The 22,323-nt window shown below is 32.3% G+C and overlaps 2 protein-coding genes across 3 annotated transcripts; both read right to left on the bottom strand.

The window, feature by feature from the left end:
• Window positions 1–257: 257 nt before the first annotated feature.
• LOC101258826 (mitogen-activated protein kinase kinase kinase YODA-like) lies at window positions 258–9,276 on the bottom strand. The gene is made up of 12 exons (XM_004234372.5): window positions 8,948–9,276; window positions 7,013–7,651; window positions 6,070–6,807; window positions 5,852–5,939; window positions 5,658–5,720; window positions 5,259–5,419; window positions 5,085–5,160; window positions 4,689–4,748; window positions 4,489–4,596; window positions 4,070–4,306; window positions 1,544–1,635; window positions 258–1,379 (listed from the first exon to the last, which is right to left on the bottom strand). The coding sequence occupies exons 2-12, from the start codon at window positions 7,561–7,563 to the stop codon at window positions 881–883; spliced, it is 2,673 nt and encodes an 890-aa protein (XP_004234420.1). The 5' UTR covers window positions 7,564–7,651; window positions 8,948–9,276; the 3' UTR covers window positions 258–880.
• Window positions 9,277–18,050: 8,774 nt separating this feature from the next.
• On the bottom strand, window positions 18,051–20,432 carry LOC101259123 (silicon efflux transporter LSI2-like). Of its 2 annotated transcripts, XM_010319326.4 has the most exons (4): window positions 20,203–20,432; window positions 18,991–20,132; window positions 18,632–18,821; window positions 18,051–18,507 (listed from the first exon to the last, which is right to left on the bottom strand). In XM_010319326.4, the coding sequence occupies exons 2-4, from the start codon at window positions 20,083–20,085 to the stop codon at window positions 18,242–18,244; spliced, it is 1,551 nt and encodes a 516-aa protein (XP_010317628.2). In that variant the 5' UTR covers window positions 20,086–20,132; window positions 20,203–20,432; the 3' UTR covers window positions 18,051–18,241. The 2 variants fall into 2 exon arrangements, with proteins under 2 accessions (XP_010317628.2, XP_025886181.2); XM_026030396.2 differs by having other exon boundaries at window positions 18,991–20,432.
• Window positions 20,433–22,323: the final 1,891 nt, after the last annotated feature.

Below are 22,323 nucleotides of genomic sequence, written 5' to 3'. Positions count from 1 at the left end.
TTTGGTACAAAACATATCACTTACAAGGGAATGGAGACTAATACACTCCTTGGTGTGAGGTATAAGAAATAATAATCTAGAGAACTATTTTATCCTACGTTTCGTTGGAGGTACTAGGCAATCTGGAATTATTTGTCTCACACTTAATAACTCGTGTGTTAAGACTCAGATATTGTCAAAATGCAGGAAACGTCTTTCAAGTTATGACATGGTTGAAGTTTGAGTCAGACACCAGAACAAGTCATAAGGTCAAATAGTTGATAAGAAATGTGCTGTCATATCTGATTTTGTTTAATCAGCAATATTTTCAGTTCATTGTTTACTGTACAACAAACCCCAACCTCCTGTCCACAAAAGGGGGAAGAGCAGGAAGAGATAAAGGGCTCTAATCCTATTTAATTTCCACGCTTGCTTCTTTTGTTCTCTCTTCTATGGGGACAGCATAAATATACAAGTTTGGTACCTCAAATGTCATGTTGAAGGATCAGCTGTACATTGAATCACTTGAAGCTAGCCTCCACAATCATATGACTCCTTTCACAGCTCGGATTAGGTTATCAAATCTGATCTAAGGCACTCAACATTTTACAAACAGCTTCACTGTCCACAGATGCTACAATGAAGGTCAAAAGATACACTGGGAAGTAAGCTTCATCTTTGTAACACTAGACCCAAGGGCGGACGGAGGTAATAAGATCAGCTGATTGATCTCGACAATGGATAAAGTTCTGCTCAAGAAGATGCTATTTTATTTCCTAAATTCCCCCCCGATGGGTCCATATTGTGCAAATCAGCTTCCTTCAAAGTTACCAACATACACTGATAGTAAACTATGAAACTGGAAAGTCTCCCATGAATGTTGTATCTGACAAAAAAAAAATCATGCTTCACCTGTCCGACCGTCCAAAGGAGGACAAGGGTTTAGATCTAGCGAAGGAACCAATTTCACATGATCCCTTAAGAGTTGCTGAGACACCCGATTGGCCAGCACTGACTGTCCATCATAAAGCTCTCCTCCTGTAGTCCTCCCAAACTGCTTTCCAAGAGCATCATTTTGAGAGGATGCCAATTCCCGGAAAGCATGAGATCCTGATGGTGGCCCTCTTAAAACATCAGGATCCCAGTAAGAAGGGCCATTCATGTAAGGACTCTGTGGAAGTGGTGCTGCCTCTTGTAAGTAAACTGACTGATTAAGATGATGAAATGGAATAGCACCAGTCCCTCCAGAGAGTGGTGTTGATGAGCCAGACATGGTGATAGGACTTGATATGGGTGAGGGAGACAGCCTCCCATTTAGGTGTTGAGGTGACCTTGGATGTAAAAGAGGGCTACCAATCGGTGAGACAGGGCATGATATGTTTCTTGTAATGCTAATGTCACTGGAGATCAAAGAAGAATATCAGTGATCATAAAAGATGAGTACTACCTTCATTATTTCTCTACTATATTCAGAATTGAAATTTGAAGGCAACAGCTTTCTTTTGGAAGTTTCTCAATAAAAATTAGAGAATTTAAAAATTATAAAATGATCAAGAGAAAAGACCTGCAGTGAAAATTAGATTTTGACACTCTGGATGAGTGGGTTGCAAGCCTTTCTGATTCTGATGTAGGGATATTCCTTGCCTGTCCAATGCCCTAAGATTCATAAAGAACACACCGGTAAGATTAAGCCATGCCACAAAAGCCCAAGATGGAGATTTGATAATGTTTACGTCATCAATCATACTGCAAATTTCATTCCGAGATCATGAATTTAATATATACTCCATCCATCTCAAGTGATCTATCGTAATTTCTAAAAATACTTTTTATCTCAAATTATTTGTCATTTTAGAAGTTCAAGATAAAATTATTTTCATCTTTTTTCCATTCCTTAGTAGTAGTTAATCTTAAAGACTTCAGACGCCTAAGTAAATATTTAATGAAGAGATTATATCTAAAGACAATATATGAGGATAAAGTAGTCAAAAACTCTTCCTAATTGATGTTTTCTTAAGGGGCATGTAAAAAAGAAAATGACGGATAGTTTGAGACAAAGGGAGTACTAATTAGTCCTTTTCTCCCCCTTCCTATAGGGGGATGATTAGTCCCATATCTTATATATATTCCAACATGGGACTAATGAAGATCGTCTGTTCCGAGGAAGACATGCTCCCTCATAATGGTGCTAGGACAAAGCTACGAACATCTAATAATACAACTAACAGCATGATGGTGTTAATATGCATTCACCAACTCATATATGAGCATCCTCCATCTAAATCTTCTTACAGCTACCAATAAGTCAATTTTCATTTTTTACAACATTAAAGTTCACTTGCTTCATTTTAAACTCATTGTAAGAAGAACAAGGATTGTATTTTGCTAATTTGTTTTCTCTTGATGTAAAACTCACTTATTGTCTTCCACCCCAAAAATTTGTGCTGATGATTCTTATGAATATACTGGATTGACATGCATTCACCATCTCATATATGAGCATCCTCCATCTAAATCTTCTTACAGCTACCAATAAGTCAATTTTCATTTTTTACAACATTAAAGTTCACTTGCTTCATTTTAAACTCATTGTAAGAAGAACAAGGATTGTATTTTGCTAATTTGTTTTCTCTTGATGTAAAACTCACTTCTTGTCTTCCACCCCAAAAATTTGTGCTGATGATTCTTATGAATATACTGGATTGACATAATCCAGTATATTCATAGGAATCATCAGCACAAAAAAAAGGTTCACTTGCTTCTGTTTCTCTCTATCTATCTATCTATTTCTCTTTACACTCAAGAGTGGATCCAATATTTAAACATTTCATGGGTTTGAGGCCGGGATCCTGTACATATGTTTAGTTATCCAGTAAATAATTGCTGAACACTATTCAAAGCTACTGGGTTTGGATGAACCTATAACGTATACATTAGATCCACCCTGCTTACTCTGTAATGAATCAAGAAGCCAATTTAAAAAGTAGAAGTTCACCTATATGTTCTTTTTTCAAAGGATGAAGCTTCTTGCTATGTTATGAATCAAGAAGCTACCAAGACTACGCTCACCAATCTCACTTGAGGCTGAATACTACATATAACATCAGGGGCAATCAAATTGCACCTTCAAGGAAAGCAAAGACAAAAAAGAAGGCATTCTAACATGAGAAACATGCATGTTTGTGAAGGCACATAGACAGACATCATCCTACCCTCTTTGCTTTCAATTAAATACGGGGGGAAGAAAAGATGATCGGAGAAGCACTAATTTCAAGTTTACTTGACCATCCAAATGAATCTAGCTAGTTAATATCAGAAGAAGAAGCTTTTAGCCACAAGAAAGAACGTAATAGAATGGCCAGCTAGTAGAAAGTTTCTCAGGATCCTTTTTTGTAATGAGCTTATCTTAGTAAATTTCCTTTTATCTCTTTTTAAGTATTTCTGATAGTTAAAAGATCATATCCTCGCAGTTCCAAAAAAAAAAAAAAACAGATAACAGGGACTACTTGATAAAAAAAATATGTTCATTATTGTAAGAATCCATTCACAGACCCCCACTTGTGTGATCACACTGCGTATGTTGTTTATTTTAAGAACCCATCTTACAATAAGCTACAAACTACAGTACACAGATTATGTAGCACACATCAAACAATATAAGACCATATTTACATATTCACTTAAATTATTTCCTTTTCCAAAAGGAACCGACCCACTTTTAAGAACTAACCACTCTCTGAGTCGCATGCAACAAGTTCATAGTACTGAATACATATTCCAGTACATTATTACCGACATCTGCATTGGTATTGTATGAGCTTCAAATATACTTGAGCTCATCTTAATCAGGAAAGTAACTTAAGATTATATGCCGTCAACTTTCAAATAAAGGATATATGTAACCAATCAGTTAATTTTGCCAAAACTAATTGCTGATCCAAAATTATTTTATGGTCACAGAAGAACAAATGTGTCGGTGTACTTTTATCAGTATCATCAGCACCCCTTCATGTTTCCGAAAAGAAAGAGAAATGACTACCAATGCCATAACAACAAAGAGAAAAGAAGACTAAATTAAACAGAAGTGTACCAGAGATTTAACACCATTTGCTCCTGCACATGGAGGATCTGCAGGTGGAGAAATATTTGGCTTCTCCAGAGTTGCCACATTTTTCACAAAAGGATGATCCAATAGCTGAGCAGCAGTAGGACGAAGACGGGGCTCACGCTGCAAGCACTTCCTCACAAAATCTTTAGCTTCATCTGAGAGCTGTTCTGGTATAGTTGGGAGCTCTTTACTATTCCCAATCTTAAACATAGCAGCAACCTTTGGGCCAGAAGACATCAAACACCACATGTAAAAGGTCAGGGGAATGAACTGGCATTGCACAACTTGCTATCTCAAACTAAACTATGGGCTATGGCAAACCATTAATCTACAGAAAATTTCCAGAAGAAAAAACAAGCAGGATATGCTCAATTAATGGTCTCTCGACCAAAATTACTCACCCCTTCATACTGGCTAAAAGGAGGCTTTGATGTAGCCATTTCTAAGACGGTGCACCCAAGACTCCATATATCAACAGCAAGGTTGCAGCCACTAGAATTCTTTATAACCTGAAACAACAGGAAAGAGGCACTTTGGAGTCAAACCATAAATAGCCAAGGCACATAAAAAACTTTAAAATACTTCCCAAATCAATCCTTACCTCAGGGGCCATCCAGTAAGGACTTCCCTTGAATGATAATGGACATGACTGCCCTGTGATCTGCAAATTTGTGATTGAAAAATTAAAGATATGAGTTTCAGCTTGAAGAGCACACCTACAGAGGGAAAAATATTCAGATGGCACAAGGTTGACAATAGCACAAGTGCATTACTTGAGGAATTGAATTCTGTACTTAACAATTACCACTAAAAACAAGGAAAAACCAGATGATAAGAAAAAGATATATCCATAATCCATTCAACAGCAGTATTAATTAGATGGAAAAGCAGATCTGGAAGGGGGAAAATCCATACACTATCTCCAATTGATAATTTCATCCAGTAATCAAGATCATCTAAAATTACAACGCCCTTAGAAGTCTATGCTTAAGCTTACATGTTTTGCCATTCCAAAGTCTGCTAGCTTTATGCGCCCATTTGGATCAACAAGAATATTTGCTCCTTTAATATCTCTGTGAAAATGCAGAGATAGACAATCAGGGCACGCAGGTAAAGACTGCTAAAAGAATGAAACTTAACATAAATTATGTAACCAAAAAAGCATTATTACCTATGCACTGTGTTTTTAGCATGTAAAAATGCAAGCCCTGATAAGATTTGTTGAGTATAACTACGGATCGCTGCTTCTCCAAATGCACCATATTCTTGTAAAAGCTTATAAATGGACCCACCCGATACATATTCCAAGTAGATATACAGTTTATCGCCAACCTGATTGAGGTAAACAATTCAGAAGAAATGACAGCTCAAAAACATGACAATTTCAGCAAGCAAAAGTATATGGCTCTCATATGATAAGGTTTATAAAATCATTGCCACTTACATTGCATCTAAGATTTGGAGTGCTACATTTTTATCAATTTCTTTTTATCAAGTATTTTGACCAAATTATTTAATTAAAATATCAAGATCTTAATTGATAAGGCTGCTAATATCATTTGAAGCTCACCGTTTCTGTCCCGTAGTACCGAACAATGTTTTGATGCCTTAATCGGCTTAACAATGCAATCTCCTGCAAAATATTTGAACATAAGAGAATACTCAAAAATGAAACATTTCATATTATGACACAGGAACCAACAACTCTAAGCAGTCCACAAACATTTAACCTTTGTTAGACTGTTCCCTATATGATACACTTACTTGTGCCAACTGCTTTGCACTTTCCTTTGACTTTGCGTCATCTGAAAATAATGTAACCTCCTTCATTGCACACATTTCACCGCTATCACTGCAGAATAGACAAGGCCAGGTATTAAACAATAAGGCTGACAATCTTTGATTTGCACATGCCAATGGGCACACATAAGCAACATGTTGGATTTGTATTTACTTCAAAAGGCCAAGGTCAATGAATATACCTATTAAAACCAACATAAACATGGCCAAATGTGCCTCTTCCCAGCAATTTTCCTTTTTTCCAACGAGAGCCAGGGCTAGCAAGGTTCTCAGCTCTACCTGGACTACGAGGCACCGAGGGAGATGTTGCAACTGAATTAGAATGTGAAAAGGGCGAAGAGTTGGAAATTGTCAAAGGAGGAAGAGGCAAAGGGTGACTTTGTGCTTTTCCATCATCAGGCCAACTAGTCTGCAATTCACCGGCTCCACCAACAGCCCTAGGATGAATTGGTGTGACAGTGCCACTATGAATTCTTGAGCTAGGTCCCGGACTTGTCATCCTAGGACTAGGAATAGGAGAGTACTCTGGACTTCCTCTACAAGGCTGCCAAAACAGTTGTCCAGACATATCTCCTCCCATTGAATTATGTCCAGAATTCTGACCAGACCCTGGGCTTGAACAATGGCCAGATCCAAGTGAAGGAAGATCTGGATAAGCTCTTCCTGCCCATAGAGTAGAACTAGTAACTTGCTCACTTGCAGCAGCTCTCATAGGACTTCTAGAAGGACTTGACATAGAACTATCGGGAGCACTGCAAAAGGCTCCAGGAGGAGGCACCTGTAGAGTGGTCACATGACTACTTAAAGGCCTTCTTTTAGGAGATACGGAGGAAACGTTTCTACTTGGTGAAAGACTAACTGGTCTTGTCATTTCTTTCAAGCTAATTTGTCCAACTGCAGATTGATCCTTAACAACCAAACTTCAAAACCAACAAGAAAAAAGAATTTGTGTCAATCAAGGTACTATAATTACTTATCAAAAGAAAGCACCAAATGTTTTAACAAGAAAAAAAAAACACAACCCAAAGCAATTAAAGCATGCCAAGGGAAAAAGCGCCAACTTTTGAAAGAAAAGAATCTATAATGACCAAATTTTCTTCCAAATGACCTTCTACATTAGCTAACCTGGAAGGACTACCAGCAGCAGTTCTGCTCCCAGTTTCATAATCAGTTGCAAGAGGACTACGCTGACGTGAATCAATAGGGTCATCACTCTCAATAGAGCACTCGCTTGAAATAGATGCAAAGACAAGCTCTCCATCGGTATCTGTAGGGTCGAGTCTGTGCCTGATGCATGCAGGCTTGGGGAGAGGCAGAAACAAGGATGGCTTTGAGGCCTTCTCTACTCTGGACTTTGCTGATGGACTTATTCCAGAATCCGACCTACCTACATTTGCTGGACGCACACCGGGAAGTGGTAGTGGTTGGGCCAGAGGCCTTTCAGCAAAGCTTTGACATCTTGATACATGTTTAGAAGGTGATGACGCTCTTGATTGTGCTTGGGATAGAGAACCCTTCTCAGAAGCAATGTCACTGTTATGCCTTCTAGAACCTCCTGATTTACCGGGAGATTTAACTTCAGCTGGACTCTTAAACTTGCGATGCAATGTATCAATAAAACTTTCTTTTGTTGGTTTCTTCTTAGCTTCTTTTGATGATTTCCACCATGAAGGCATATTTCCTTGTGCTAAAAATTAGCAAACTCAATAGGCAACTTACTACAACATAATTTCCAAATAACCAGCCTTATATTGGACAATAAACCTGCAAGCAGAAAAAGACTAGCATGCTTTAGTTAAGAATTTGGAGATAATAGAATCTTAATCTGTTACTGTAATGCATAAGCCAATCCCTCCATTTATTTGAAATTAAAATTTCTAAAGATAAATACTACATATAAATATTTCAACATAGGCATGATATTGATCCACCCCAGATAAACTATCCACCTCAGTGTCCCCCCCCCCCCCCAGGGGACGATAAGTGGGCGGTTAGGTATCCTTAGACAAAATAGCGGTCTTTCAAGATTGATTGTTGTGTGTCAGCACTCAGCACGACCAAGGACATGCTTGTAGAGTTACAGATGACAGAATTGGTCAACAAAAGCAATCGGCTTCATGATACAACCATGGTAACCAATGCTTATGTCAGTTCATCAAAAAAAGAATGTTGAGAGAATCAATTAGAGACCAAATAGTTAAGATTCTGGACAAGCACAACTAAGATAAGACGATCAAACCTTTTTTCACCTTCTTATTGATTTGTGTGAACAGATATTTGGTTCCAACAATTAAACTGTCACTTATAAATCATCTGCATAATAAAACAGAAATTCGCACCCTGGTTCTTTATTTATTTATTTTTACAGATAACTAGGCAATTTTACAAGAAACTTCCAACCAAACCAATTAAACACTAATCAGCCATGAACATGAAGTTAACCCATGATCTAGTTCAAAGAAATAACTCCCTTCGGACACCAACCCTTTCCGATAAGTCTTTCTGACACTAATCTTGAAAGTGGAATCAAAATTTATTTTACTTTTTCACCTCTCAATAACGAGTTCCCTCAACCTGCTTCTACTATTTTATGTTATCCCATTTCAAAGATTAATGGGTCTCCTAATACGAGAGAAACCCTCAGCTCATCCAGGATGAAATTCATTTACAGTACCCAAATCTTCTTCAGGAATCACAGCAAAAAGATATTACTTTTCATTTCTTGTCATCTCCCCATGTTTGCATCAAACCAATAGATACATAACATATATCTTTTACATAAACTCTCATCCATGGTTAATCAATGTTCCAATTTTGCAAGTAGTGTTCCTCTTAGCAACAAATCAATTTAATTGGGTCGATTATGTTACTGATCTTTTCAGAGTTGAGTACAGCAATCATCATGATTCTAAAAACTCAAAAAAACACAGCCTTTCCACACAGATCTAAAACACTAACAATGCACTTAAACTAGTAAAAATAACAAAAAGCACAGATTAACAAGTATAACAGCCAGAAATGAATTCCTAAAATTGAAAAGAAAGATCACCGAAACCTCACCTCTAAAGTTCTCTGCTGTCACATATCGAACACAAACAGCTCGCTTCAGATTCGGCCTCCTGAATCCAACTCAGATACTACTAGCTCAAAATGAAAACCCTAGAAAAATCTCAGCTTCCCTCTCCCCTCTCCGAGATTTTCCCAAGAGACGGAGAAAGAGAGATATATAGAAAAGAGAAGAGAAGGTTCAGGAATTCGAATTGGAGAAAGTTAACTTGAAGAGATCGCGTAAGAATTGAGATGGAGTTTTAGAGAGAGAGAAAGGAGTGAGAAGAGCAGCTAAGTAAGAGAGAGAAACAGAGTGGAGTGGAAAAGAGGTGTCTCACAATTTAATATTATCTCTATATTCGGCGTGAATTATTAGTTTTTTTCTTCAAATTATTAACACCTTGAAAATATTTCTAATTGATCGGACTTAAGTGTACTCTCGAGTTTATAAGTATTTTCAATACTTCTTTCAATCTTTTATTAAGAGTTTCATTTTATTACAAGAGTTTAACATCGTTTATTACGTCATGTGGCCAATCGAAGTTGTAATGAAAGTACATTTAAAGTTTAGTTAATCAAATAAAGAGATCTTTAAAATAATTACTAATTCAAATTGAAACTAATAATTTGCTCCAAGTATATTTTCAGTATTTCTCATAAATTATATTAAAAAAATATTTACTATGATGAAATTTATTTTTAATAGTAATAGTTATGACAAATCTTGTAGTAATAGATTTGAGAATCGTAATTAGATTTCAAATTTAATATCTAACCACTACTATTTATTTTCCCAAAATACTAAAGTTGCATTTGAAACAATACAAGGGGAAAATTCTTTTGGCTACAAATATTTTCAATTTTTTTTAATTATATTTGCTTCATAGTTTTTGCAAGAAAATATGTATTGTATTTTTTTTTTGTCAAAGTAAGAAGAAAAAAAATGTAATTTTTTTTAAAATGTAACTTTTTTTTTAAAAAAAAAAACGTGATAAAAGAATAAAATGAATATTAACCTTATCTCTATCTTTATAAATGAAAAAAATTGTTATTAATAAATTTTTGATGTAAAAAGTAAATATTAAATGTAGAATTGTAAAAAAATTAAGATTATATATATGTTTTAATTTTTTCGCTCAAATTTGTTTCACCCAACTCTTGTACCAAAATTGTAGTATAATAATGAAAAGAATTAAAATAATAAATGAGAGTAGTAATAATTACTATGAAGCACGGAAATAAATTTTATAATTATGAAATAATTAAAGTTTGGGATTCCATTGTGTGCTCCTTCTTTATTTATTTATTTATTGTTTCCGTTATCTAATATAAACTTATTCCATTCTTGTTAATTTATTTATTATTTATTGATAGACTTGTGAAGTGTAGTATTTTCTATGATATGGACAATCTAGAGCACCTTAGTACTTGAAAGTGACACAAAAAATAAAATAATTTAATTTTCCTTGTTCATTTATTTATTTTTTTGAAATAACTACATAAATCTCCCCTAAAGTTTAAATATGTAAATATTTGATTATATACTTCTATTTTGTATTTTACTAAACAGTCTCGTCATTATTTATTCAACTTCTTCAAATAAAGAAAGAAATAAAAGTAACTAAATATTACAAATAAACAAAAATTAAATAAATTGTAAAAAAAATAAGTGAAAATTATTATTTTCCCAACCATCAAAATCTAGAATATTACTAATATGTATAATATATTTGGGCATAAAGAAATTTGCCTTTTGGTTTAATTAAAATAATCCCACTTGTCGGGAATAATTGATAAACTAGTAGGGTCCTTTTTCTTCTAACCTTAAGAATTAAGGCCCCTTAAATGCAAACAAAAGAAAAAAGAGGCAATTTATTTTTAAGATATGTAATAAACTTTTGTTTTGTCAATATACAATATATATTTAAAAAAATGACAATAAAAATGCTTAAAATTTCAAAAAAATATCTTGACAAAGGACATAATGGTGAATCTAAGGAGATACACTTTTGTATTATTATCAATTTTTAATTAAATACGTGAAATAAAGACGATTCCTCTTTGTTTCAACATATTCGTGATATTTTTATTTATTTATATTTTTTAAAATATTAATTAAAAGGAATTATTTTATTTTTGTTTTTATTTACATCTTAAGATATACTCAATTTCTCTTCAAAGAATTTTACCTATTTATTTGACATAATTAAAATATCTGTAATCTTCAAAAATAATAAATATTAAGAATAAAGTGGAAAACATAAATAACTATTTTTATCTTAAACTTTTAAAATGACTAATATTTCAAATAAAAACTACAAAAATCTTGAGAAACTATAAAATTTTTATATAAATATTAAATTTCTAAAACAAAACAAATTAAGTGTTCTCTAAGAAAAAAAGACTTCAAATTCCCAGTGTTGCTTCAATCTATCTTTTAAATTGGATTTTGTATGACACCAATTGTTCCTTAAATTTCCATATGAGTTTCTCTGTAAGTTGTTGGAGGACTTCTTAATGCTATTTAAGAGAAATCAAAATGAAAATTGAAGAAACAATTGGTGTAGTTTATAAAACCCAATTTGAAAAAAATAGATTGATACACCACTATAGATTTCGAATCCAATTTCTCATAAAAACGCTAAAACTTATTTTTGTTGTAAAAATGGATGAAAGAGAACAAGAAAATAGAAATTTAGTACGGTGGATCGAGTTAAAGTTAAAAGAGAAAATTAAATAATTTTAATTGAAATTTAATAATCCTACTTGATTTAGATTTGTTCATTCAATTGAGAAGTACGAGTGATAAGTCTAAAGATGACGAAGTTATAAATGGTCACATAGTATAACAGAAGGTAAAACTTATTATTAAATAAAAGTTGTTGCTTAAATATATTAAAAAATATACTTATAAATTATTTCATATATTTATTTTTATTTGTCTCTCTCTTAAAAAATCAAGAAAAGACTATTTATTTATTTTTCTATTTTATCTCAATATTAAATATTTATTTTTTGAAATCATTTATCAAGACTTTTACTCTCATGTATGACATTGTGCCAGAAAATCGTTTCTTAAATGACGTTTAAAGTTTAAAAATGTACAAATAAAAGGAAATGAAAATTTGTATTTAATGTTTTTGCTAGTTTAGAAAATACTTTACCTATTGGAAGGACTTTTTGAAAAATTAATAATAATTAAAATATAGCAAGAATCATAATAACGACATGTCAATTGTTATTATGATTAAGACGCTGTGCTTAAAAAATATGATAAAATTTTCTTGATGATAATAAAATAATATATCAAAATAATCTATCTTGAAATCAAAGTATTTCTTTTTAGAAAAAATAAAATAATCTTGACACTGAAATAGAATAAAAATAAACAGTAAAAACTTATCGAGTTTATAGATCGTGTCAAATCACTATGTTGAAAGCATTTGTGACTCGATTGAGATGCAAGCATTATGGTGGATTGCTCTCCAAGATTCCACAGTCACTTTGAAACATGTTTCCTCGGGATTTTGACTTGATTAACATGTAAATCGTTATGACTGATCGCTCTTTAAAGTTCTACAATCACTTTGAAAATGTGTGCACTCCGTGATTGAAAATTTGAAATCTGTATGATAAAAAATTGCTTAGAATACAATCAAAGAAGCAACTTAAAAAAAAAAAAGAAGAAAAATTTCAATGTTTATTTTGTTCACAGATACAACGTTTATATAGGTCAAGGACATACGTTACAAAAACAAAATTGATAGGGAGATAAATAAAAATTTAAAATCAACAGACTAAATAAGTCAACACGGAGAATTGAAAGACGGTTACAAAATGTAAATAAGATGTATCAATAATTAATTCAGTTTGAATAATATCAATGTATTCACACTTGTTTTTGAAACAATGTATTTGAACACTTTTTCGGTAGGCTCAAAAATATTTTTTCTTTAAAAATCATATTTTTATCTAAAAATCATATTTGCAGTTCTTACCCTTCGAGTGCACATAAGAACCAACATAGGCTAAATCATGAATTGAGATAATTTTATCTGTGGTAATGTGAGATGAAAAAAAATAGGTTACTGAGTCTTGTATCTAGGGATAGGATAAATACCGAAAATCAAACTAATTTGATGTTTTGATTTCGATTTCGATTTAATATTTCTAAAACTTTGATACTTTAGTATACCAATTCAAAAAATTTAAAATACTAAACTCAAAGCCCAAACTACTTTCAAATAAACTTACACCCAGCCTATGTCCATTCTCATTCCCTTTTCATAATATACAGTACAACAAACAATACAATTGTCGCTAGTTCAGAATCTAATTATGTGTCTTTACTTTAATTTTTATAATTATAAATCGTACCACATTTACTTCACATTTAGATACATGTATCTCGGATACGTATAAGTTATATTGGTTATATGTGTTTGATAGTTGATTCGGATACCACACTTGGTATAACATATCCTCATGATTAGATTGAATATCTCGCCTGATATATATTAATTATTGCTTGGGTACCTCACTTTGTACATGTATATCTACATATGATTGCCTCGAGTACCACGTATATATGACTCTTGGTACAAAATATCCTTATAGTTGGCTCGAGTATCACATTTATATATACTAATAGTTTACTCTAGTACCTCACCTGGTATAGAGATATCCATATATGATTGGATCAGGTACCACATTGGTACACTAACATTTGATTTTGAGTTTCATTAGAGGATCAAGTATTTATTTATGATTCCACGTGTGAATCGATTTTACTTCTTCAAAATGTGATTGTAACATGTTGGATCCTTGAGTGATCCGGGTTACTTGAAATAAGTGATGAATCATATATGGCTTTTTATGTTGATGTTGTTCTTGATTATTGTGCATATAGGGTGAGGATTGGCAGTCCGAATTATATTATACTTGTGATTATAATTGTATATTATTTTACCAACTCCATTTTTAGGGGTTTATTTCTGCATAATTATTTTAACTATTGTGTCAAATTTATGAAACTCAATTGTTTAATTGTCTAAACTGTTTTTACTATTAGGTTAAGCTTATTGAGACTCAATTCTTTAGTTCTCTAGAATATTTTTATTTATTATGATGATTTTGGTATTATAAGTGGTGTTGATTTAGGATGTCAGTTCCATGTATTGTTCTAAGTGAGCCAGGATGTTGCCATACGAGATTAAGAGAGTTTGGTATTTTTATTTCATGTTGCATGCTTCTTTCTGAATGTCTATTTTATTTATGTTGTATACTCTGGTTGTAAGAATTCATTGATATTTCATAGCTGAAAACGATGATGATCTGTCGCAGCTTCCATCCTGTTTCCTTATAATGAGAGTTATGTCATATTTCTTTTATAAATTGTACTCATAGAAGCTCTTGTATCTATTTAGACTAATTTCTTAGGAGTTTTAGTATGTTCCTTATAAAATAACTTTGAAGGTTTAAATCAATTTATAGTGATTTCTTAACCATTTAAGATGTTAGCTCATGATTCATTATTTTTACGCATGTTTTAATTCAAATTGGGTAGTAAAGAATGCACTATTACAAGGTAAATATAAAATTCAAATTTCTAACCTCACGCAAAGAGGTGCACCCAATTATCACCACATTATATAGCACTCCAAGTGTGGATTTATACATGTATATTTTAAATTTTTAAAAATTTCGAACTCATAAATAGATCCCTAAACCTGATATGGTTTCCCTTTAGGTATCTCAACTACGTCATTTTCCTATTGAATTATTGAACCACCCATAATTTGTTTCTTTTAAACATTGTTGGCTGATTTTGATCGGCTTTTCTATTGTACTTGCATTCAATTATGTTCATATTGTAATGATTTTGATTAAAGGAATGAAGACAAACTATGTGTTAGAGCCTGTTTGGCTCAGCTTATAAGCTGGTCAAACTGACTTAAAAGCTGGTTTTTGACTTATTTAGCTGTTTGGCAATATCCAAAACAACTTATTTTAAGTTAAAAAAAACTTATTTTAAGCCAAAAGTTAAAAGTTGGGGTAGGGGTGCTTTTTTTTCCCCAGCTTATAAGCTGTTTTAAGTTGACCACATTTTTACTTGTTTGCCCTTAATATTTTTATACAATCTCCAAATTACCCACATAACTCTAACATCTCTTTCTTCTATTTTTCCCTTTTCACGTGTGGATGATAGACAATTACTATTACTAATGAATGAAAATAAAATAAATCTTAAATCTTTCAAGTGATCTATTCAAATTATATATTATTAAAATGTAAAATAAGTTGCACATATAACTTAAATAAAAATTTATATTCCTCTTATAAATAATTTGTGATAATAAAGAAATATGTGAATGATAAACAATTATTATTACCTATGGATGAAACTAAAATAAAATCTTAAATCGTTCTTTAATCTATTCAAATTATATATCTTTAAAATCTATAATAAGTTTATATTCCTCTTATAAATAATTTGTGATGAGAAAGAAATATGTGAATGATAACAAAATATAATTATTTATGGTTGTAAAATATAAATAAATTAACTTTTATTATGTTAACAGTTTTTAAGGGTATTTCAGACATTTTGATTTAAAAAGCTGTTTATCAGCACTTATTTGCCAAACACATCAACAACTTTTTTTTAACTTCAGCACTTTTATCCAAACACATAACTGCTTATTTTAAAAATAAGTTTCAGCACTTTCAAAAGTACTTTTTTAAAACTGCTTTTATTAAGCTCATCCAAACGGGCCCTTAGTCTCATTTGTTTTCTAATGTGTTCAAATGACTTGAAGTAAAACACAATTTTCTCGAACAGTTTCACCAACTATTGGACTAATAAGTTTTGGAACAACATATGTATTCTCTATCAATACCCTCACAAAATATAGTTTCACATCAGCCAACGGTGTTTAAAATGAACAAATTATGGGTAGTTCAATGATTCAATAGGAAAATAACATAGTTGAGGTAGCTGAAATGAAACACCAAACAAGTTTAGGGAATTGTTTATGTATTTGAGCCTTAATATTACTTGCAATAACACATATTGTATGTATCATGTGTCATGTATGTATACGTATTATGTGTATGCATATCGATTTGTTCAATTTTATACAAATTTAATTGAGTATTTGTGCATATCCAAAGTTTGAGGATCATATGTCAGCTAAAATCAAGTTTAAAAGACACGTGTTTATGTATTATGCATATCTTATTCTCTATAATCTATATAGATAAACAAAATTTTGATCGTCATCAATAAAAATATTTACTAAATAATAATTTAAAATCTTATTTACAATATAAAAATAGATATTTTTTTAAAGAAATCATCAAGAACTATATCTTATTTTTATCATATTATAGATTCCGTTAAAATTAATATATATTTTTTAAGTTTGTTCATTTGTTCCCATTATAGAACAATATTAGCTTAGGTATTCAATCAATATATTTCACTTTTCTTTCAATTTTGGATGAAATAAATATGCTTCTATGAAATTTGTTATATAGATTAAAAAACAAAAATATTTATGAATTAAAAATAGTATATAAAAAGGGGGGGAAATATAAAAAATGATAATGCAAGGAGTAGATTATACATTTAAAAAGGTCAATTAAGAAAAATAGCTACTGTTTTATTTTTAACTTATTTTAAGTCATTTTAAATTTATCTTAACCTTGAAACCTTACTAAACACTTTAACTTATTCTAAGTTATTTTTATATTTGTCTAACACTTTAAGAAGTCAACAACAGACTAAAACATGAGTTGAACCAACTTTTAAGTCAATCTAAACACCTTTTCCGAGGATCTAAATCTTTGTACGCGATGCATATAACTAAAATTCAAAATAAAATTCCTAGTAGGCCAGCATGCACATACACCACTTGGCCAAGTATTCATTTTTAGCTATTAATTTGGGTACATCTCCCCTGATCCTTTTTTTTTGTTTTTGTTTTAAAAAAGAGAATTCTTGGAACAAAAGCGTTATTTATGTGGAAGTATACTTCTTATAAATGCAACGTGAAACTTATGCCAAAAATAGAAAACTTTAGTAATGAAAACTACTTTCACCTATCACTTAACAAATTCCGTAAAACAATGATCAAATTCCATTAGTAAATTTTTCGAAGATAAGTGGTTTTTTTTTGTGTGTGTGTATTCGATTAGTATGGAGAATCTTATTCAAGGATATTTGAGGTATAATGTACGCAAATACTATGACTCCAAATTTGGACACATGTCCCAAAACAATGAAGAACCCGATCCTCAACCTTACAAAGCCTGACCTAGGATTCGACCTGGAACACGTCCCCGACCTAAGAATCATCCCTAATGCTAACCCAAGATTGAGATTTGAGAACCTACCCTAATCCTCTAATTCTAACCCAGGACCCGACTCCAACCCCTGAGACCCAACCTTGAGATCTAAAGACTCTCGAAACCTGACCTTGAGACCTGACCCGAAGTTTATGACCCACAACCTCAAGACCGACCTTGACCTTGACTAATACTTTGAGATCTGACCTTGACCTCGACCCTAAGACACAAACCTGAACACTGACCTCGTGACTCGACCTAACCCCAATACCCAACCCCGAGACTCGACTCCTAGAGCCAACTCTAACCTGACTTCGATCCCGACCCTGATCTCAAGACCTACCCCCGACGTGACTTTTTTGTTTATCCCGAAATCTTGATTTATAATCATCGTAGCTGCCAAACTTTTTGCTGAAAATATTTTCTCGTGGGGAACAAAAAATGTAGAGAGTTCAATCCTAGTAAAATATACTACGAATAAACAGAAGTTTTTGTAAAGGCCCAACTTTGTTAATGATATTGTCCGCTCTAAGCCTAAGCCCGCACGACTTTAGAACGCGTATGTTTTGCTGATGTGGAATTTCTTATCTTAAGAACTAAGAAAGGGTGTCAAGGTTATAATAAAAATTATACCAAGTGCCAATAAGACCTTTATACCTTTTGTAACGGCTCAATCCGCTAGTGATGTTGTTTGATTTTGGCCTTGGCTCACGACTTTAAAATGCGTCACTAGTTAGTAAGACCTTAATTATATACACAACATCTCTTTTGTATTTTGCCAAGGTATAAACTTCTTATCTTAAGTTGAGGTGTCCCAATTATAATGGAATTGGAAATTATACCAAGTGACAGTTTTAGCTGCACTTGTTTACAACATGTTGTTGGGAGAACAGAATACACAAGGTAGACTTAACTCCTATTGACAATCATTGTGAAGCTATTAGTACAAATTTAACTTCAATCTCCAATGAGTATCAAACCAATAGCTATAACAATTATAGTAGAGGGAACTCCAAATTTGAGATGAGTCCAGAATGAGAGATTGTACCCCGAAGGTTGAGCGCGACGAGCTTGTTCACATACTATCAAGTTTGCTGCTGACCCTAATAGTGAAAGGTTGCCAGCCACAGTACTAACCCAGGCTAAGATGAGCCACGCTTTCTTCTCACTTGCTTCGGATATTGCACCCGCTGATGCACCTACCCGAACTCCCAGCAATAGAACTATCATCAAATGAACAAATTTAAGACCATAAGATTCAAAAGTCTTTCTGTACTTTCTTAAACTTTATGTAAAGTCAAAACCAGACAAACAAAGTAGGAAGTACTAGTTGAGATCGTGACAAACCAGTAGGCACATTAGAAGCTAAATTTGAGAGGACAAGTATGACAACAGCAAGAACTGCTACACCACCAGCATGATCTATCTTGGCATATGGTTCCATAAAATCCCAAAAAGCACTTGGAATCCCTGTTCTGTTGAATCCATCTACTGTTATAAACATACCACAGAAGAATATCAACAGCGAATACGATACCTGTTCAAGTTGAAACACCACAATGAACAAATTAAACTTTTTTTTTTCACGTAACTAATATATCGTAGCTGGTTGATCTGATAGTTTAAAAAAAACTTTTTACATAGTCACTCATAGAGAAACACTATACATGACAAGACGAAGAAATGTAAAGACAAGGCGAAAGTACCTTTTCTAAGCATTCTTTAGCATCTTTGAAATCAAGAACCACAAGAGCAAGTGCTGCTGTGATAGCAGTCCATGACATATTCAGCCCCATCAATAAAGATATTAACATTCCAATTGTAACAAGATAAACACATATTTTCCACAACAATCTTCTCCATATTTCAGAGAAGTTGTGCTTTTCCTCACAAGATGTGAAGTTTTGATCTTCACGTTCATCGACAGTCTTCAAAGACACATTCTTGTCCCTCATTTGAAGTGATCCATGATCATTTGCTGCTTCTCTCGAGGCATTAAAATTCCTAGAAGAATCAAACACCCCGTTTGGATCCTTGATGATTTCATTCCCACTAAACTGATCTTGAGAATGTAACGAGTTAACAACATGTGACATCGTTGCTGGTGCAAAACGATGAGAGACTACTTGTTCATCCAAAACTAATTCTACTTCAGCATTTTCAACACCCTTCTGAACAGACAACACATTCCAATACATGCAAAGCAACAATACAGCATTAACAACAACTCCAACAAACATTGCAGGAAATATACCAAATAAAAACCTCCCGAACGTGATCTTGCTCAATATTGCTATAACTAAGTTCTGAGGATTCCCAATAGGAGTTGCTGAAGATCCAATATTTGCACTAGACGCGAGAGCTAAAAGGAACGGATGAGGTGGGAGATTTTGTTGCCTAGCAATTTTCAGCACAAACTCAGTTAACACAACACAACTAGTATCATTAGTGAAAAAAGCACTTGAAATTGCAGAAACCAAACAGATTCTACAGAGTAAATCCTTAGCTCCCCTGCTTTTCCAAGCCAATAATTTTCCCAAGTACTTAAACATATCTGCTCTTTCTAAATAAATACTCACAACCATTGTTCCAAACAGAAGTCCTAAAATTGGAAGATCAATAGCAGCATATGCTTCATCTGGTGTCAATACTCGAAATATTACGATTAAATTAGCACCAAGTAATGATCCTGCAGTCCTTCCAATAGGCATAAACGGTACAGCAGGAAAAACTGCCAATATCCAAAATATTGCAAAAGCAATGGAACCAAGAATCACTCTCTCCGTCAATGCCATAGTCATAATCCTTCTTTGAGTTTTTTGTATGTTCACATTAGTAATAAATATACCTGAAATGTAAAAACAAAGCTAACAAACGTTAGCTTTTTGTGTTGCAAGGCGATGAGAAAATGACCTTACCTATAATATGTGAACTTTATTTCACAAGAGTCATTCGTTCTGTAAGCTACATTTTATAGAAGTTATAGGTAAGTAGCTATAATCTCGAATTTAAAGACTTTTCAGCACGTAAGTATACATTCATTCACTAAGGACGTTTCTGGTTTGAAAATTTGAGTATTTTAGATAGCAACTTCATGAAAAGGAAACTAAATAGGAAAATATTGAACTAGTCATATACCTTAAGTCACACTTGTAAAGTTGGGTGTCACGTCAGTATAAAAGGTGCACAAAAATATTTTTAAAACGAGCTCAGGAGGTAATATGACCCTAATAAACTTAAGTGTTGCTTTGAAAATTTCGGTCATAGTTTTGGAGCTATTTGTGTATTATTCCTAATATACTCAACCAGGAACGTTTTATTTTTATTTTTTCGGTCGGTCCACTTTTTTCTCGTTTTGTTTACTTTTAGGTTTGGATTCGTCAAAATTATTTATAATTAAACTACTCCCTCGGTTCATTTTATATGACACTTTTCGGATTTTGAGATTCAAACAAATCAGTTTTTTACAGGAAATTTTATATTTCAAGTATTTTGAATTATCAATTACTGTGACTTAGAGTAATTCTTACGTAGTTTAAAATATATATAAATTTCATTTTTTAAAAATTTGAAGATTTCGTGTGCAAATTTCTGATCAAACTACAACTATTTGACTCTCAAAAAACGAAAAATGTCACGTAAATTACGACGGGAGTAACATTGTCGTCTAGTGAAGCACTAATGTTCTACATTATGCTTCAACTTGACATAAATTGATTAAATTAGCTATAACCTTTTACAGTATAGCAATAACAATTTAAGAACCTTGATTAGATAATATTAAGATTTCCAACTTGGTATATAACATAGTAGATCTAATTCTAAAGTTGAAAAAAAAATAATTTAAAATTTGATTAAAAAACAACACCCATAGAGGTAAAATGTACAAGTACAATATAAATTAATGATCCACTTATAGATCAAACGTGTGTGTGTGCGTATACACTCATACATACATAACTTAATTAGTTAGGATTTATTTGTTTTATAACACTAAGTTAACTTTACTTGTTTAATTTACTATTAAACATGATATCTCTGCTGTCCACAAAGATTTGCATTAAGAAGATATTTTGCATACTTTTTATTTTATTTTATTATATTTGAGAAATTGCGTAAAAAATTTAAAATCTTTCGTAAGGTAAGGTATGTGACTTAAATACGTGAGGAGAAAGAAATTTCATTTTTTTAAATATATCATTCACCTATACTATCCAATGAAAAATCTATTCATAACCTTGTCATTTCAAAATCTTTGTATTTATAGATTTTTTATTAAGTATATGAACTTTAAAAGTAGAATAAATCTTATAATAATGCCTTCTTTTATATATATAATTGTTATTCTAAGTATGTATGTATGAAGTATGCACATGCATATTTTAGTTTTGGCATAAAATCAGTTTGAGTGTATCTCATGTTAATTTTATATACAATGTGTGTGTTTATTTATTCAAATTTGTATATAAGCTTAAGTGTCTACTTGTACACACCTAAATTTGAAGGTTGTAGATGATAGCTGAAGCCAAGTTAAAGGAAAATTTTATGTAATTGTGATAATATCTTATTCTCTATTATTTACATAGATAAATGAATTTTGATTGTCGCGAAATATTTTTTAAATTATAATTTATAATATATTTACAATATAAATAGATAATCTTTTCAAAAAGTTGTTACAAAATTTATCTTTATTAATTATTTTTTGTTACTTGCATCATATTCTAGACTGCTGAAACTAATAACAATATTTTTTAATGGAAAAAATGATAAATATATCCTGAATTATCGTAAGTGATATGTAAAATCCTCCGTCATACTTTTGAAATATTGGTGCCTCTGTCGTCCAAAAATTAGAGCATACATATCATTTATACTAACGAACATACGTGTGTCGTAATCTTATTCACCAATCAGTCATTTATCGACGAATAAAATTGCGTCACGTGTCCCTGTTTAATCTTCCGTTAGATTGAAGAGCATATATGCTCTAGATTTTGGGCGGTAGAAGCACCAATGTCCCAAACGTATGACGAAGG

Source organism: Solanum lycopersicum, chromosome 3 (assembly GCF_036512215.1).
Source record: "Solanum lycopersicum chromosome 3, SLM_r2.1".
Taxonomy (NCBI): Eukaryota; Viridiplantae; Streptophyta; class Magnoliopsida; order Solanales; family Solanaceae; genus Solanum; species Solanum lycopersicum.
This window is presented reverse-complemented; position numbering and strand designations above follow the sequence as displayed.